Below are 18781 nucleotides of genomic sequence, written 5' to 3'. Positions count from 1 at the left end.
TACAAATGTAAAGAACCATTCCAGTGCTTCTCTAAACCTAAGATATTTTTCCAGGTGGGTGAATGAGATGTAAATTATACTTACCAAGAAATTGTAGTGAGTTATTTTGTCAATATACGGACTTTTGGGAGTAACAATAATATTCAGATATTCTCCTACTAGCAGAGGCTTATAGTTTCCAGTCCAATCAATATAAAGGTAACTTTGGCTGAGTGATGAGTATGTGATTGCTTGGTAATTTCTGCTGGCCTGATTTTCTTCTGGAAGATCTGGGTCATCAGTTTTGATCTGAAAAGGAAAATTTCAAAAAGACATTTGGATGGTGAGTCATGCTTTTATAACCTTCCAATTCTTTGCTTTTTAAATTTCTGAATTTCACAATACAAAATACCAAAGGGCAGTGGGTTGGGAGGGGGAGGTTCCAGCACTCCAGTGTTTGTACAGCTGCAGTATCAAGTAACTTTGCAAAGACTATGGAAAATAATGATGGGCTTGTGGGCCATGGTGGAAAAGTCTGGTGAAATGCACAGAGAAAGATGCTCCAGGAACAAACACTGGCTCCCTTCCTGAAATACCACGTGAGCTTTACTACTCTTTTTGGGGATGGGAGGGCAGGAATTGAGGAAGGAGAGGGAAATTGGTGGGAGGAGGCACCAACTCAAGCAATGGGGGCAGAAGTTAGAAGTTAGTGTCATCTATGATGACAGATACCATCTGTGGTATTGTTGCAGGAAAATTTGCCTTCAGACAGCAGAAAGATTACTAGCTTGTGATCTGGGGTCAGGTACACATCGGTTTGCATCCTGGTGCTGCCACTTATTAATTCTGGACAAGTTATTTGATCAAAACAGAGATCAAAACAGAGGCAGAAGTCTCCTTTCCTCTGACACAAAATGGCAAAGATGATATTTTCCAACTCTTACTGCTGATAAATGAATTTGTTCCTCAGAAATCTCTTAGCACAATGCCTAAGTATTCAGTAAGGGCTCAGTAGATGATAGTGAATCTGTGCATGCTGCAGTCATTGATCTGTGTAGTTAGTTATACCTGGGTTGAGACTGGGAACCTAAACATTATTTGCTGGGAGAGAAGATGATTGAACCCTAAAGCAGAGTGGTTTGTGCATTAGAGAAAAGGGAAGCTTCCACATTTGACCCTTGTATGGCCCTGAAAGAATGGGTGTGTTGGGGGAGGGGATTCCTACTCCTGATGTCCACTGCTATACCTATTCTGAAGTTTCTGGATTCTAATATACTTTTAAAAAATATTTATTTTTTAGTTGTAGTTGGACACAATACCTTTATTTAATTTATTTATTTTTATGTGGTGCTGAGGATTGAATTCAGGGCCTCACACGTGCTAGGCAAGCGCTGTACCACCAAGCCACAACCCCAGCCCCTCTAATATACTTTTATTGGAAACAAGATATGGATTGATTGATCTTCCTCAAGGACCATTCAACGAAAAAGAAGAGTGTCTCTTGTCATTTGGTTTGTTTTCAGAATTGTAGAACTGTTCACTGGACTCATGTATAAAATCTGCCACATCTGTTCTCTACACTTGCCAAAACATACAGTCAAAAGTACACACTGTCCTAGAAAATATAGCCAGAGATTCAGCTCACATCAAACTCCAGTGCCGTCACTCCAGATGGGAGGTTAACCACAAACGAGGCTACTCCATCACTGAGACGTGTGATGCTCTTCTGTGGTTCCAAGTCGGCCATCTCTTGGTTTTCATCAATGGTTTGTGCATTCAGGGTTACAGGGACCCCGCCTACCAACTGGTCCAGAGAATCCTTAACCTGCACCTGTTTGTCAGAACAATTCCATCCACGTCAACAGCTCATCATGACCTTGAAAGCCCAACAAGTCTGAATCTTTTTCCTTCCTCTCTACAAACGCATAAATTCATTGTGGTTGTTAATTCGGTAAGATTGTGTTCTCGACATATAGAAATGTTAAATTCTATTTAGTTTAATCATCTTGAATGGATTCCTCCACATATCAACCTGACTCAGAACATAAATATCATTTCATTATGCCAACCAAGAAGATGTGGCAAGATCTATGTGATCCACCTTCTGCATTTCTTTAATTATATTGGAACTGGATAATGGAGAAAATGAAGCAATGGCTTCTGGGAATGATTCTTTTGTGTGTGAGAAACAATAAATAACATTTTTTTCTTAACCTCTATCTTGCACCACCATGCATATATTATTTCCAAAAGGATATCTTTTGCTTTATGTTATTTTTTTCTTTTAAAAATTTATTTCTTACATACATGACAATAGTGAGGTGCATTACATTCATAATTATCCATTCACAGCACAATTTTTGTAACTCTGTATATAAAGTATGTGCACACCAAATTATGCCATTATACACGAGCTCTCTTACTTTTTTTTGCATACAATTCTTAATACACCTTTATACCACCATTTACCATATCTCTGTTTGTATGTAAGGTATGTTGACACCAAATTCACATCTTCATACATGTATTATATAATGATGTTTTATGTTATTTTTATATGTGACGTAAAATTTAATATTATATTTCAAATATTTTATTGTGTAATATATTACATATCACTATGTATTATGTGATAATATATTATATATTGTATATGTATGTAAGAGAATATTATTAAAAGAAAAATGTTTTCAAAGAAAAAATTAAAATATCATGCTCTAGGCTTTCTAAATTAAAGATGGAATATATAACATTATTTTAAATAAAATACTGAATACAATAATAAATACAATAAACATGAAAAGGATGCTTTGACTCTAAACTATTAGCATTTTAAAAAGAAACAGTAAAAAAGGGAGCAAAAAAGGCAGAAGATAGAGACAGAAAGTCCAAATGGGAAGGACAGAGAGCAACATAGACAGAGGACAGACCAAACAGGGTGTGCCCAGAGACGGCAGAGAGAGAAAGTGAGACCCACAGAAAGGCACTCAGACACAGCAAAAGCAAATGACCTACCTTGATAGAATATGGAATCCCAGGCTTCAAGAAAAGAGGAGTAGCAACCAAGTTCAGTTTGTAGGGAGAGAGAACATAGTTGACACCAGGTACTTCTGCCTCTTCAGAAAATCCACCTAAGGAAATGGCAAGCATATTTGAAGTCTAATGATCTGCACAGGTCTCTATATCATCTCTAGGAGCCCACGGACTTACTGTTTCTCTCCCCGGCTCCCGGCACTCATTCATTTTTTTCCCCACAGTAAGTAGGACATGGATCTTGGTTCTGAGGGGCAGAGTAGAATTTAGACCTCAGGAGTTTCCAAACCCACACAGAAGGCTCCTATGTAGATGCCTTTGTGGAAGCAGCTTTTGCAAAGGCCCCAGTCTCAGCAAAACCTGTTCACCAAGTAAGGAGACAGCAAAAGACCAAGCCAGAGACTGAGCCTTATAGGTGTTCACAGTCAGATTACGGGTTTGAGAGACAAAGAAGAATCAGAGAACTTGATGTAGAGAGAACCTGAGGGACCACCAGCAAAAACTCAATAGTGTCATCCTACGGCTAAAAGTTAAGGTAAACATTAAAATAACATATGAAACTCTAGTATCCTCAATCTCCATTCCAATGCCGTATCCACGAGTCTCCCATATATATCTTACACTGTAGTCAAACTGTAAAATCTTATTCTCAAAGACCAATCTTCATTTTCCAGGCTTCTTGGTGAGCCCTCCCTGTGGAAGGAGCCCCACTTGGCCCTATCTACCATCCGGTCTCCAAACCCTTCTCCTTTAGGACTCGTCATCAGAACCCTGTTCTTGGTTGCTATACACATGTCCAGAAACTTGCCCTCTTCTTAAGGTCACTAGCATTGAATGCTTTGTGGAGAGCACATTTGGAATTGCTTCTTGTCAAGGGTCTTGGATTACTGTCTTCTACCTGATGTCAGTTTTTAATCCACTTGGTTTTGGCATTATACATCATTCATGTTTATAAACCTGTGTGTTTAGCAACACTTTGAATATTTCATAAATATTGAACAAATTGAATTTATTTAAGATAAATTGAGGAACAAAAGAGAAAGAAAGAAACATTGAAATAATGCTGAAAACAATAGCCAGGGCAAGGAGTATAAAGTCAGTGCAGGTCTCCAACATCTGCTAGGCATCTGCACAATAAACTCATACCACAAAAGGACAAATTTTTTTATTTTTATTTATTTATTTTTTCACATCTTCATACATGTATTTTGTATAATGATGAGAGTCTCCTTTCACCAGAGAAGGACAAATTTAAAGGGAGAGAAAAAGTCTTAGAATCATCTGGTCTCTCTCTCTCTCTCTCTCTCTTTTTGATACCTGGGATTGAACCCAGAGGTGCTTAAACCACAAACCACTGAACCACATTCCCAGCCCTTATTTATAATTTATTTAGATAGGGCCTCACTAAGTTGCTAAGGCTGGCTTTGAACTCAGAATCCTCCTGCCTCAGCCTCCCGAGCTGCTGGGATTACAGGCATGAGCCAACATGCTGTGCCTATTATTTTATGGAAAAAATTTGACTCAACTCAGAGTAGTGATTTATGACTGTTGAAAACTATTGGAGTAGGGTTGAAAGCACCAGCCAGGATATTAAGTGTGGAAGGGAGGACCTTCCGGAGCAGGAGGATAAAGGCGGGAAAGAGGAGGGAGAAGATAGGAAGAGGGCGATGGACATAGGGCTTATTTGACAGGTACTGTTTAAGCTTTGCTTATATTGACTCTTTGATCCTCACCATAACCCTAGGAGGTATATACTATTACTATACTCATTTTAGAAACACTATTCCCTCTAATTTTAGATAAAAACTGAATTTTACATCTAAAGAGGAATTTATGAAGCATTTAGTTCAACTTCATAATTGCAAAGATAAGGAGACCAGAACAATAACAGTAACTGTGGGAGACCAACCTTGCACCTGACTGGGTCATACTCCCCAGCTGGGTGCTGAGGCGCTCAATCACAGAAATGTTATTGTTCTGTCACAGCGACCCCAAAGAAAAAGGTATTTGTGTCTCTTGTGTGGTTATTTTGCTCAGCCCAGTTAGCCCAGTTCAACTGGAATGACCCCTGAGCCTTTTAGTCACGAGAACAGAAACCTGGCAAGTAACATTTTCATTTGCTTAGCATTTTATCAAATATTTGTACATATATAATCTTATTTTGATTTAGATTCTGTCCAGGGGAAAATACTTCAGTAGCACATCTTCCAGCCAGATGCCTGCGGAGCCACTTCAGATATCACCTGGATGGTGTTATTCCATTTCTGCAGATGAGAGAGCAGGGACCCAGTGGCTCCCCCCAGAAACTACAGTTTGGCAGAGCTCTTTTCTAATCCCAGTCTTCAATGATGTAAAAATAAAATTTAACCATTAAAAAAAAAGAAGATATAAAGTAACTCTACAAGTCATTTGCACCCTTGATATACTAAGTATTTCCCAAGAGAAAGTTAAATACATACACACACACACTCTCTCTCTCTCTCTCTCTCTCTCTTACCTGTAGACTCTATGACTGTTACAGCAATATAAAGGTACTTGTTGTTTAAATCTTCTAGACTGTCATATGACAGCTCTTTAATTGCCGTTTCAGAATCAAATGTGACATGAGCAATTCCATTTATCAACTTTTAAAAGGGGAAAATGGAAACATTATTTTAGAGAAGAATTTACAAGAAAATATTCACAAAATTTGTGTTAACTAGACTCTAAACTGAAAGCAAATATTATTAAACTGTTTTAGCATCACCCATGAAGGGGATGCCCGAGGCCACCACTAAGCCCAGCAGTTGCTTCCTGCTTCCTCTGTGTGGAGCTACAGACATGGAAGAAGCTGGAACGTGACAGGAACAACAGGCTTTTTTGGTACTAGAGACACAGGTGCCTCTTCCAAACCCTGAGTCCTCATCCACCTGCAGGAGCCTCTTGTTCTGCTTCTGCCATTAGCCAAGAGTTTGTTGGATTTTATATTTCATTTGTGCTTCACTGTTAGTAACTTTAAACATTAATTCACAAACATATGTTAAATAGAGGGAGATGAAGTTAAGGGCATATCATATCTTTTAACTATTTTAAAATAGATTTTTTTTTCCTATTTTTAACTTTAAATTTGAGGACAGGCATTTTTGTCTGGTTTAATTTTATTTTAATCTTTTTTATTTTTATTTTTGGTGCTGGGGATTGAATGCAGGGCCTCACATATGCTAGGTACTTGCTTGAGAACTTAGTTACATTCCTGTCCTGCAATTCCAGCGACTGAGGAGTCTGAGGCATGAGGATTATAAATTCAAGGCCAGCCTCCGCAACTTAATAAGATCCTGTCTCAAATAAAAAATAAAAAGGGCTGGGAATATAGCTCAGCAGTAGAGTGTCCCTGGGTTCAATCCCCAGTATGAGAAAAATAAAAGACATGTAATTTGTATCTTGAAAATATAGGGCTACCTTTTAAAAAGCAGAGGATATATAATTGATGATGCAAAATACATAAATATGCAAAAGTAAGGAAAAATGACATAACCTCGTATCACCCATGGTATAATGTAAAGAAACTGAATAAGAGGAGAGGGGGCCAGAACTCTAACCTCAGTCCCATCAGTCACGCCCTTAGCCATGAACAAATAACTTCACAAATATTTACAGAGCACCAACCCATTACAAGGAGGTATGCTGTCTCTGGCCATAAAATGACAATGATTTGGACCTGCAAAAAGTTCAATGTCTAAAACGATAAACAAGTAAATAAACCCTCCCCAAAAGGAAGGTCTTCTTCCCCTCAGCATCACTGACATTTTGGACAGGATAATCTTCGTTGTGTGTGTGGGTGGGTGGGGGGTACTCTGTCTATCCATTACATGCCCCCTGTTGTGACAACCATAAATGACTCAGGAGCTCATAGTTAGCCAAGGGAGGAGTTAGGGTGGGGGGCTTCCCAGAGAGAAGATGTCAACTTAAAGAATGAGAAGGAATTAGGTGAAGAAGAGGTGGAAAGAGACAGAGGAAAGAATAAAGACCTAAAGTGAAGAGAGTCTGCAAGTCTGAGCACTTGGAGTGATTAGTACATAGGGGAGGAGGAGAGAATTGGCCCAAGATCAGCTGGCCGATGCCCTGGCCTTTATCCCAAGGGCAAAGGGAAGTCAACAGAGGTTGCTAAGCTTCAGCTTCCATACCTATGTAGAACAAGGGATTGGACCAGAGGGGTCCGAAATACCCCACAGCTCTCACGTCATCTTTGGTATGAGCGAACATGTCTTAGCAACTCACCTTGGTGTTCTGCATTGCTTTTGGCATCATTTCTTTTTGACCATCTTTTATATCTTCTCTTATTCCAAAATAGATATAAACTTCAGCCTCAGTAACTACTTTATTATAGAAATATCTGTCAAACAATACCAAAAAATTGTGTTGCCCAACATGGTGACCATAACAATCAGATACACTGTAATGATTTGAAATCACATAAAGCACTTTATACACTTCCAACCCACTACTACACTTCATAAAGCAACAATAAGAAAGCTAGAGTATGGATTTTTATTACTGTGAGAGAAATGAAAGAGCTGACTTGGGAGAGATGAAGACACCCAGCTCCAGGGCCTTTCCTCCAGCCCATGTTACTTCCTGGATGATCGTGACATCAGTGGGGAGCGACTCCCAATTTTCTTTTATGTCTTTAAAAGGAGCATGCTGATCTCACTGCTGTGAGATAAGTTCTTTTGAAAAAATACAAACTGCATATTTGCTTTTTTAGTTTAGAATTAAAGTAAGAATAAAGTGAATTTTCTATGTATCAAATAATAGTATAGCAAGAGCTAACTTTCCTTATTCATAATTGGAACAAACCGTCACCATTACAAGAGGTTAGTTTCTATAATTTTCTCTCAAGTATGCCATTTACACTGTTGTACACTAAATATCACTCTATTTTCACAGTAAATGCTTACAATAGAGGCAGTATGGGGTAGTGTTTGAGGGTAAGCACTCCAGAACTAACAGGTTGTACAACTTACCAGCTGTATTATGTTGAGCAAATGATCTACCTCAATTTTTGTACTTGTGCTATGCAGAGTTGCTATAAGGATACTGTGCTGTATAAATTGGTTATTAACAACTACATTAAGTGGGATTTCTAAGTGACCTTATCTCTTTTGATAGTTTGCTACATACAACACTAACCCCAATTCTCTCCCTCTGTCTGGATCCACAACACTGGCAGCCCTTGCCTGCAGAAAGCGTGGGAGGAGCCTACTTCCTCTGGGCTGGCCTTGTAACTTGCTTTGGACAAAAGAGTATGGTGGAAGTAATGGTGTGCCAGTACCAAGCATAGGCCTCCAGAGAATTTTTCTGCTTGCATTTCTGTCAGAGCACTGATGCTGCTGAAGGCTAGCTTGCTGGGTAGGATATCTGTGTGGTCCAAGCACTGTTAGCCCCCACCCCTGCCAGCTATTGACAGACATGTGAATAAGACCTTCCTGTACTCGCCACCCACCCCCAAGATGACCTGTGTACTGAGTGTAGACACACGGGTGAGCATAGCTGCATCAGCCTGGCCCAGATCAGCAGACTGCCCAGCTGACTCGTAAACAGTGGTGGTTTCAAGGCATTGGGTTTTGAAATAGTTATGGAGCTTTTGTGGCTGAGTAAGCCACTAAAAATGACAAGAAGTCAAGTATTCATATTTCAGCCCAGATATGCTAAGTCATCTTGGGTTCCAAATATATATATATATATATATATACATAGAAAAAGAAAAAGGTCCTAAAGATTTAATCTCTTTTTTCCTTGCTTTTCACTAACAAATAACCAACAAAACTAAAGTCAGAATAAGCAAATAAACTATGAGCACAATGTTTCCTAGTTTAGCTGGGAAATCTGAAAAACAAAACAAATAAATCTCTCTTACCTTGCTTTTATAGTAATTCCAAAATTCTTAAAGTTCTTGTAACCAATGAAATTGCCTTCTGGTTCTATTGATACAGAAAAATGTGGCAAGACTGAAAATAGAGAGGAGGAGGAATATTACCAGGTGAATTAGGCCTTGAAAACACAGCAAAGGGCTCTCCTTGCTGGTACCTGGGCAGGCTGCACCATCAGCGCCATATCTGCCTTGGCATCACCACTGTCATCAGCAACAATGCCCCTGGGAAGCCTTGCCACCCAGGCAGTCCAGCCTCCCCACTGGAAGCCCCTGGCTTCTTCCATTTTGATTTTAATGTACATTACAGGCAACAGGTTACTCCCTCCACTAGGTATGGGCTCCTTCAAAACAAATGAAAGACCATTCTCTATTTTTCTTTTTCTCCCTTCACCCTTCTAAGTCTTTAACATAGTATGTGTTCAATGAATATTCATTAAATTGAAAATAGAAATGGAAAATTCTGGTCTATTTAGCATCTCCCATTTTCATCTAGTAAAAAAGTGCATCCAATCTGCAAGTGCCAGCATGCAACTCTGATGTTGGAAAAGGGAGAGAGAACTCCCAATTAGAGATAAGAATGAACATCAATGTTAAATTTAAAAATAGGACCAAAAGGAGGCAGGGGTCTATTTTTTTTCTTTTATCTCTTTGGTAAAGAAAATGATTCAATCTATTGAAATGGCCCTAACTCAGGCCACATCCAAGGGTCCTGGATTCGGATTCTGATGACCTGCACTACAGTTAACTGGTGATTGCATGGAATGGATATTGTGGACAGAGAGTGACCTAGAGAGGGGTGAGTCAGCTGCAGCTGTGGCTCACAGGTCTTCTAGACATTGAAGGTAGAAGAAACAGAATGAAGCAATCTGTTGCTGTGGGCTGTGTTCCTGTTCTTCAGAGACCAAGGCAGGTGTGCTCTCTCCAGCTGACACCTGCTCGCCATATAGCAGCACACACCTATCAACAGGGACACAGGGATGACTAAGACAGTCAGGAACAAGCAGGAAAGATAGGACAGGTATCTAATTACACAGATACACACCCAAGCTACAATGATGGGCACTGATGTGATGTACAGGGATCCCATGCAGGGAAAGGAGTTCAAGGAAAGCTTCCTGTGTATGTGGCTTTTCAACTTGGACATGAGCCATGAGCAGGAGCTGGCTGGGCAAGGAGGGAAGGGAAGAGTGTTGGAAGCAGAGGGAACATCATGTGTAAAGCCCCCAGTGCTGCAGGTCAGCGAGGTCAGGAGTGAACTCAAGTGAGGATGAGGAGGAGCCAGGGAGGCCTGTCCAAATGAATCCAAACGAATAAGGATCTACTGTAATGAAATACAATGAAATAATATGATGAGATTTGCATTTCAATTTTTTTTTTTTTTTGGCTAATACCAAGCAAGGTCACTTGGAAGCAGAGGCACCAGATGGGGAGGCTTCAGCAGTCGTCCAGGAGAGAGCCTAGTGATGAACAGACCAGGGTGGCTACAGAAAGTGGGTGAATGCTACACATATATAGAAAGTAGCAAAAGCACGTAGAAGAAATGAGATCAGTTTGAACACCATGTGTCTGGGAGACTGTAATCTTTCAGGTTGTGTTTTAGTACAAATTTTTGTCACTGTTTTCCTTGTTATTTGTGAAAATTTCCTGTTGAGTATTTATCCTTCTATCATTATGAATCTACTAAGAGAATGAAAAATGACTTCAAGCAGAAAAAAGTTAAATCTGATATGGGGCACACAGATATTCTATTAAACTACTACGAGAACTATAAAGTTATTGACATGTTAATTATTAGTTCACTTATATGATTGGTTTCGAATAAGAAATTTTTAAATCAGTATGTTAGAGATTCGTGACCTGGAAGAAAAAGCACTGAACTAGCTATAAGGGAACCTGATATCTTTGTTCTGTTTCTAAGTGACTGAGATTTGAGTGACTCATTTATCTTTCTGGGTTCCACTGTCCTTATTTCTGATTGTTTATTTCTCCTAAAATCATAATTCTCTAAAGGACCTTAACAAGTCAAGCTCTTTAGAGGACTAGGCTCTTCCAGCTCCATGAAGAAGATCCCAGGTGCAGAGAAGCTGGTGACTTGCTCAAGGTGAACAAAGGCAACCTGGAACCAGAATTTGGGCATTCAATACCCCTACCCCATCCCCTGCCTCAACAGGCCCTGAGCAACACCAGCAGGTGGCCCCATCTATATCTGGGATGATTTTACTTTAGGAACACAAATGAAAAGAATTACTGCAAAAACCACGACTTTTAGTAGGTAGACTTCTAATTGTCAGAAATTACCATATTCTTTAATTTCAAAGTATGTGGTTCCAGCTGTCGAAAAGTCCTCTTTATATTTAGCTTTAATTGTCCACACACCATATCTGTGAAGCAAAATATTAAAAATTACACATTATCACATATTTTAATTCACACAGTGGAAACCAAATACATTCCTATTTTAAAGAAGTTATAATATATTTTATACATCTACATGTAGCCTAAATAAATGTTTTATTTGTGTAAGATTTTAAAGCAAGAAATAGAACTAATTTGGCATTTTCAGGACAATAACAATTGTTTAGTAATCAGATTTTCATATATTGTCTAATTTTTCCAGGTCTACCACTGAGCTACAACCTCAGCACTTTTAATTTTTTATATTGAGAGAGGAACTTGCTAAGTTGCTGAGACTGGCCTTGAATTTGTGATTCTCCTGCTTCAGCCTCCCAAATTACTGGAATTACAGGTGTGTGCCACTATGACTGGATATTTTATCTTAATATAAATTCATTAACTTGGATTTGAAGAGCTGACAAGTTGAGAATTTATTTAATCCTGGAACTTAACTATGCTGGCATAACATTAAGATTCACAAGAGTAGAAAATTCATAATAGTATATCAGGAAACATACATTATAGATCGAGCCTATTTGAATGACAAAATTCACACCTCACACAAATGAAATTCGGGTTGGAGACAAAGTATGGTGTGTTTAAAGAGGAAGTAAAGTAATTAGTAGTAAAATCAATAAAGAGTGGTAAAATTATAGGCTCAATTCTATATTCTGTACCTGTGTAATTAACAACCTTTACTAAAAAGTATTTACTGAGCAGTATATTAAGCACTAGAAATGAAAAAGTAGACAAAATAGGAAAAAAAAATCTAATTCTCATTTTTTCATTTACTACCAGGTTTGACTTATCCAAATTACTTAACCTCATTTGTGAAATGAAAAAAAAAAAAGAACACCAACCTTCAGATTGGTTATGTTGTCCATTAATGTTAATATTATGACTGTGATTATTATCATCATCATCTTAACTCAATGAGTACCTATTATACTGAAGTGCTGAGATACAGCAGTGAGCTAAATGGACAAGGCCCCTGCCCTCAAGGAGTTTACAATCTAAATAAAAAGGCATGTTCATTAGTAAATAAACAACCACCATGTTGAGGTAAGTGTCAAAAAGAAAATACACAGGTGTGAAGATAGAGTAAAGATAGTGAGGGACTCCATAGATCACATCCAGCAATAGCCTCTCTGCAAAAGCAGCATTTTCTCTGAGACCTAAAGATGACAGAAAGCTTGCTCTGTGAAGGACAAGGGGAAGCACACTCTAAACAGGGGCAACAGGTGGTACTGGGGCTTGGGAAAGTTGTGGTCGTAATAGATCCTCACCTCTGATATATAATCTTCCCTGGGGAAAGTAGCACAAGATGATAATGGCAGTGAGATATTAGGCTCAATCTGTACTCGAGAGCGTGCAGCATTTTCAAAAAAGGACACAATTTGTAAATTATTGAAATTCTCCAAATCTCCCAATTTTAATCTAAATTTTTAGGTTGATAATCCAATGAACTAAATGCAAACTCCCCTCAAGAAGGCAGAGGAGAAATGACCATAAAAAGATTGAGCCTCAAAGTTACAATGTAGCCATTTCTAAGTGCCCTTATCTTATGAGTCCTCCTCTATTTTAAGTTCCTTCAAAGCAGGGATTGTGGATTCTTGGTTTCTATTGGGCACCTCTCCCTCCCATGGTGATTTACACATGCCAGGAATGTGTTCACTAAAGGTGTGTTACATCAGATCCTGTGAAGACACGATTTTAAGTCCTTTCACATGAGGACCAATGAGGTAATGGCTCTAAATGTCCCCACCTTGGACTCTGCCTTTTGGTGGTCTATGCAGACAGAGGACCTGACTATCTAACACCCAGGCAAGGATTATAGCACCACTCCAGTCTCTTGGACCCACAGCCTACAGTATTCCTTCAGAGGTGGGAAGTGGGAAGTGATGCTTTTGATGAAAAGAAGCCCAAGGACTATTTTTATATCTTCCCAATTGTTATTTCTGTATGTTAAGAGAATGAATGAGACGTATTGGGATTTTTTTTTTTTTCCCTTTTGAGACATGGTCTCACTATGTAGCCCATCCTAGTCCCAGTCTCCTGGGCTTAACCAATCCTCCTACTTCTGCCTTCTGCAAGGTCTATCAGCTCACCTGGCCAGGCTCTAGTACTGGGACTCCCCCCACACACCCCAGGAACTGATCCTAATTTCTCAAAAGACTAAAGACTGCACATCCACATTTGTGACACCTTTTGTTAACACTAGGTGGCTCCATTTGACTGCTTCAAGGCCAAAAGTTCCTGATGTGCTTTGTAGAGGGAACTTTATCAAGTAATATTTTTACATACATAGGATTGGATGGAATCTTGAAGTCAGGAAAAGAGATAATTCCAGTATAATCCTTTTCTTCTACTATGTCAACTTCTGATCCTTGGGGATCCTTTGAATAAAAACAAACATCCTTGTCTTAATTTATTTTCTCCAACTATAAAAGAATATTTCATACTCGGCAGTCTGTGAAGAACACAGATTTATTTAGGCTTACTGTTTCTGGAGCCTTGGAAGTTCAAGAGGATGGTGCTGGCATTTGGGGGGACCCTGGTCTTGTTTCTCTTATGGTGGAAAAGGTGGGGGGACAAGCAAGCTCATGGGAAAGAGTTTGCTCTGATGACAAAGCCTCTCCCAAAGAACTCACCTGTTCCCCTGAGAATGGCCTAATTCATTCATCAGGGTGGAGCCTTCTGACTCCTCCCTTGACCCCACCTCCCAACACTGCCTCACCTGAGCTTGGGGCACATACTCAACCCACAGCAGCCCTGAAGGCCCAGAAACCACATTTTAACAATTTCAACTAATTATATGATCTTTGACCTTTAGAAATACTTACCAACGAATACTCCTGACTTCAAATTAAATATGAAAGACAAAATTCAATGTAATGTTATGCAAGGTACATACAGTTCACTTAAAGCTACTTCCTTCCTATTTTGGGAACCTGTCTCACCTGTCCTCATTATCTGGAAGAAGCTCCACTCTATTTTACAATTAAAAAAAAGTATAACAAAGTGTCAACAACAACATCGAAGTATCCCTGTTAGATTCTAAACGTGAATCTAGCAGGCTTTAGAAATACCAGATTTTTTTTTTTAATGTATGTATGTTCATTTGAAATTTTCCAAAGCAAATATTCTACAAACTGAATTTTATTAGCTAGACAACCCTCAATGTGTTCTATGGGCATTTTAAGCCTCTACAACCCTTAAAATGGCTAAACGAACTTGAAAGGTCTCATAAAGCCTTCCCTACAAGCTTCATTTTTGTATTTGGTTTAGCAAATAAACAAGATGAGGTTTCATCCTCTTGGAATCACACTTGGAGGTCTGGTTGCACCTTAACTAAAAATCAGCACCATTTACTCAGACTGAAATTCCCGTTTGGAATTTTAAGCTGCTTTTTTTTTTTTTTTTCCTGTTGGATTACAAATTGTAACAGTTACAAAAGCCTATCGTGAGGAAGAACTACACTCAACACTGAAGGTAAGTATCTTCCCTGCTGACCTTCATCCCAGCATCAGTATGGGATTCTCTAAGATGATCTGAGTACTCTTTCCAGGAAACTTCCTACATACTGGCTCCCTGCAGGTCTGGGATGAGCTCCTCCACCCTGCTCCCTAGGGAAGGCTCTTGCCTGGAATGACTGGAATTCAGTGGTTCCTGGGTTCTGCTTTATTCACATTCAATCATGGAGATGTGGGCTCAGGAGCCTGTCCACAGCCCTGGTGCTCTCCAAAAGAGCCTAGGTTTCCTCTGTTTACTTCTCTTCCAGCCATTCTATCAGTCTGCCAGTCATTTATTAATTACTACTGTTTAAAATACTTCCTCCTCCCAGAGGTTAATTAACAGTTTCTTCCACAGGAGGACCTTTATTATTTTAAAAGAACCTATGTCAGTTCCTTTCATTAAGACCCAGTTCCAGGTTTCCTGTACCTCCTGCATTCCAAAACAGGGTTTTCTCAGCCCTTCCTGTCACCCTCTTTTGTCTCCTCCAAGCTCCTCTCTTATGTCATTTATCCTAATGCATAATTGGTTTGGTTTATATTCTAGGGTAGTTTTGTTCTCTAGTATCCCCTCTTTTCACTTGTATTCTGATAAGGTTTCTGTTTGTTTTGTTTTTGGAGTAGCAGAAGTGGTGCCACAGCCTATAGGGGAGGACTGTACTCCTACACCTGATGTTAATAAGTGAGCAGTTTTGACTAATTGCAGTATCTTTTTTCCCCACAAAAATATCATAGGTGTGTAAACTGAGTAAAGCTACAGACATCTATTACAATCTTATAAACTGGGTGAGACCCTGCAAATTTATTTCATATTATCTATTATGTTTGTCATCTCTGACAAAAGAATAACTGCTCACCCCATCTGTTAGCAAAAATTTCCACATGTGTTAGCATATTAGTTATTAAATTCTACATAACTTAAAAGTAAGCACCATGGATTTTAATTCTTCATCTTAAATTATGCAAATAAAAAATCATAATAGATATTTAATTAATTATAATTGATTGGTGGGTGTTCTTTTAAAAAGGAATCATGAAGGATGTACTTAAATGGTTTAGTTCAAAATCCTTCAATGTGTAGCCTCCTGCATGAGTAGAGCATATGGGTAAAGGTCTATGGTGCTATTCTCATATTGGATATTTAACATCTGTTTATGGGACACTGAATGACAGAGGGTGCTGTAAGGACAGGATTTTGGAATGGGACTCCTGTCTTAAAAACAAGAGTTAGTGTCATTTAAATAAATCATATACTTACTATGAAAGTTAAAACAGTTTCTCTTTTGGCTGGCTTCAATTCATCATCCAGTGAATAAACTCTAACCTTTACTGCAAAGAAAATTAATATAATCAAAACCTCTGTTAAACACAAGGGTATTTTAAAAAACGATAATTCTTAAAAGAGAAAGTTGCTTTTAAAAACCTCAATAAATAGTCTATACATTACAATCCGTATTTAGAAGAAAGAAAATGTCACTTTGAAGACAGATATGTCTGTCTTTACCTATCTTTTCTTTATCCTAAGGTGACTCCTCTGGGTTTTCTTAAGAGTTATTTCTCCCAGTGAATTTAAAGTACAGTTCACTTTATTAAAATATACTTATGGCTGTAATCCCAGCAACTCAGGAAGCTAAGGCAAGAGGATCATGAGTTCAAAGCCAGCCTTAGAAAAAATGAGGAGCTAAGCAGCTAAGTGAGACCCTGTCTCTAAATAAAATACAAAATAGGGCTGGGGATGTGGCTCAGTGATCCAGTGCCCTGAATTCAATCCCCAGGAGCCACCCTCTCCCCCAAAATACACTTACAACTTTTTGGGAAGACACCCATAGTACAAAATTAATTATATCTATAATTAGGTCATTATTTATTGAGAATTTCAGAGCAGAAGAATAGTGACCTAGATCTACCATATGGTTATTTGGAAACATAAAATGTTGTCTTAAATTATGGTTAAAAATTTCAGTGAAAAATTTGGAGTTTGATTCAGACCTATATACTCTTCCACTTATGAAACTCAGCAAGGCCTCAACTAAGCCTTGAATTATATGGTTTTGTTAACTGTGGGAGACCATCCTTACATGTGACTGAGTCATACTCCCTGGCTGGGTGCTGAGGCGCTCAGTCACAGAAATGTGGCAGAGCTTTCCCCACCCTTCTTGGATCCGAGGGTCGGTGTCTCGTGCATGGGTGTGTCTTGCTACAGCCCCATGGGTGAAGCTACGCTCACCTGCTCCTTTGTAATATAATCCTTTGCCCTGTTTAGGATAGAATCTTCCATGGAAGTGCCTTATATGTGTCCCCTTCTCTTACTGTGCCCTTGGGTGTGGCCTACCCAGGTGTCAGTCACCTGCTGACAGTGGACATCATGAAGATAGACTCAGCCCCTGAAACCTGACCCCTTGCCTCATTTGAATAGCTTCTCCTCAATAAAAGGGGTCAGCAGCGTGCTGTCTCTCTCTTTCTTCGGACCCTTAAGGTCGGAGGAGCCGTCACAGTGACCTCAAAGAAAAAAGTATTTGTGTCTCTTGTGTGGTTATTTCATGCAGCCCAGTTAGCCCAGTTTAACTGGAGTGACCCCTGAGCCTTTTAGTCGGGAGAACAGAAACCCAGCAGTTAACATTAGTGAACCAGATCCTACCATTATTTTCTCATGTTTAAAATAGTAATGCCAGGGGCTCAAATTGTTCATTGTCTTCCTTTCATTTCTGTCAATTAATATACCCCCACTTTTGAACAAAAGCCTTTGTTTAGCTCTTTGTTACACATGGAGTAAATGCTTTTCAATGACATGCTGTAATTTCTCTAGCAAAATCTGGTGCTCAAATCATTTCATGGTGAAAACTTTGTTCATATAATAAAAAGATTGGTACCAAAAGCCGCATATGTTTTAGAGGGTCAGTACTATGCAAAACTCTACAAAGAAGCTATGTTAAAATCAGTTTTACTGAGACCACGAGATAAAATCAACATGCTGAGTACGTCTCTCATGTTCTTTTTCTCTCCTCCCCCTCATACATATCTGCCACATTGAATCCCCCCTGCCCCCCACACCCCCACACCCCCCTCCCACAACTCTAGTAAGTATGTTATTTTATTAACTTTTTTTTTAAAACAGATGAGGAAAGTGGGGATCTGAGAGTCTAATTCACAAAGTCATGTAGGTAATAAATAACAGCCCAAGCTGGAATTTGAACCCAGGAAATCTGGCTCCAGAGTCTGCTTCTAACCACTTACACATCACTACCTCTCACTAATGCGGCAATGTTTAAAGGAATTGCTCTCATTTTCTTCTATGATTATAATACTGAGGATATATTTCACATTTTTAACTTAAAGTCCTGATAGAGGACTTTAATTTAATAATGAGGCTGTTCTTAAGGAAAGCACTGATAGCCATGAAAGGTTCCAGATATTGGGGATTAGACTAGGTACTTACTGGACAGTGACTCTGACCCTAGATGGTAGGCAGGGTGAACAGGACCCAGTCAAGGAGCATCAGTAATACAGGAAGAAGGGTCAAGGTTGTTCTTGTTTCTAGGTATGATCAAGCTTCAAAGGACCTGACCTGTGTGGGGCAGAGACTGTTGCCTTGTCACCAAGTCATCTTCAAGGGGCAAGAGATGGCACTGTTCCAGCAAGGACATTCTGTCTAAGATGATGGCAATATCCTCACCCTCTCTGGACCTTTCCATGCTGAATGGATTATAACAGGTGCCCCTGCTGAGGAGGTAGTGGTACGGCCATGTCCCACTTCAGTGTTGACATCAACATCTACCAACATTTAGCAAGTCCCCACAGTGTGCCAAGCTTTTCAACAAAACCTGCTGGTTCTGCCTTCTTTCCCCAAAACTATCACTAATAAAATGTCAGAGGCTCCCCCGTTTACAGACACATCTCTCATAATCCTGTCTCTGGCGTGGTCAAGAGGCAAAGATGGTGAGGAGGAGAGATG

At 39.3% G+C, this 18781-nt stretch overlaps 1 protein-coding gene across 1 annotated transcript in view; it reads right to left on the bottom strand.

The window, feature by feature from the left end:
* Nucleotides 1–18781, bottom strand: part of LOC107152134 (complement C5-like) — an 85224-nt gene that overhangs the window by 59227 nt on the left and 7216 nt on the right. Inside the window, exons 4-12 of the mRNA XM_015497664.2 lie at nucleotides 16088–16158; nucleotides 13622–13713; nucleotides 11222–11304; nucleotides 8909–8999; nucleotides 7270–7384; nucleotides 5510–5636; nucleotides 2995–3110; nucleotides 1625–1810; nucleotides 85–288 (exon numbers count right to left, since the gene is read on the bottom strand). Coding sequence (XP_015353150.1) covers nucleotides 85–288; nucleotides 1625–1810; nucleotides 2995–3110; nucleotides 5510–5636; nucleotides 7270–7384; nucleotides 8909–8999; nucleotides 11222–11304; nucleotides 13622–13713; nucleotides 16088–16158 — 1085 coding nt within the window. The remainder of the gene's footprint in view (nucleotides 1–84; nucleotides 289–1624; nucleotides 1811–2994; nucleotides 3111–5509; nucleotides 5637–7269; nucleotides 7385–8908; nucleotides 9000–11221; nucleotides 11305–13621; nucleotides 13714–16087; nucleotides 16159–18781) is intronic.

The sequence above is a fragment of the Marmota marmota genome, unplaced genomic scaffold, assembly GCF_001458135.2.
Source record: "Marmota marmota marmota unplaced genomic scaffold, marMar, whole genome shotgun sequence".
Taxonomy (NCBI): Eukaryota; Metazoa; Chordata; class Mammalia; order Rodentia; family Sciuridae; genus Marmota; species Marmota marmota.
This window is presented reverse-complemented; position numbering and strand designations above follow the sequence as displayed.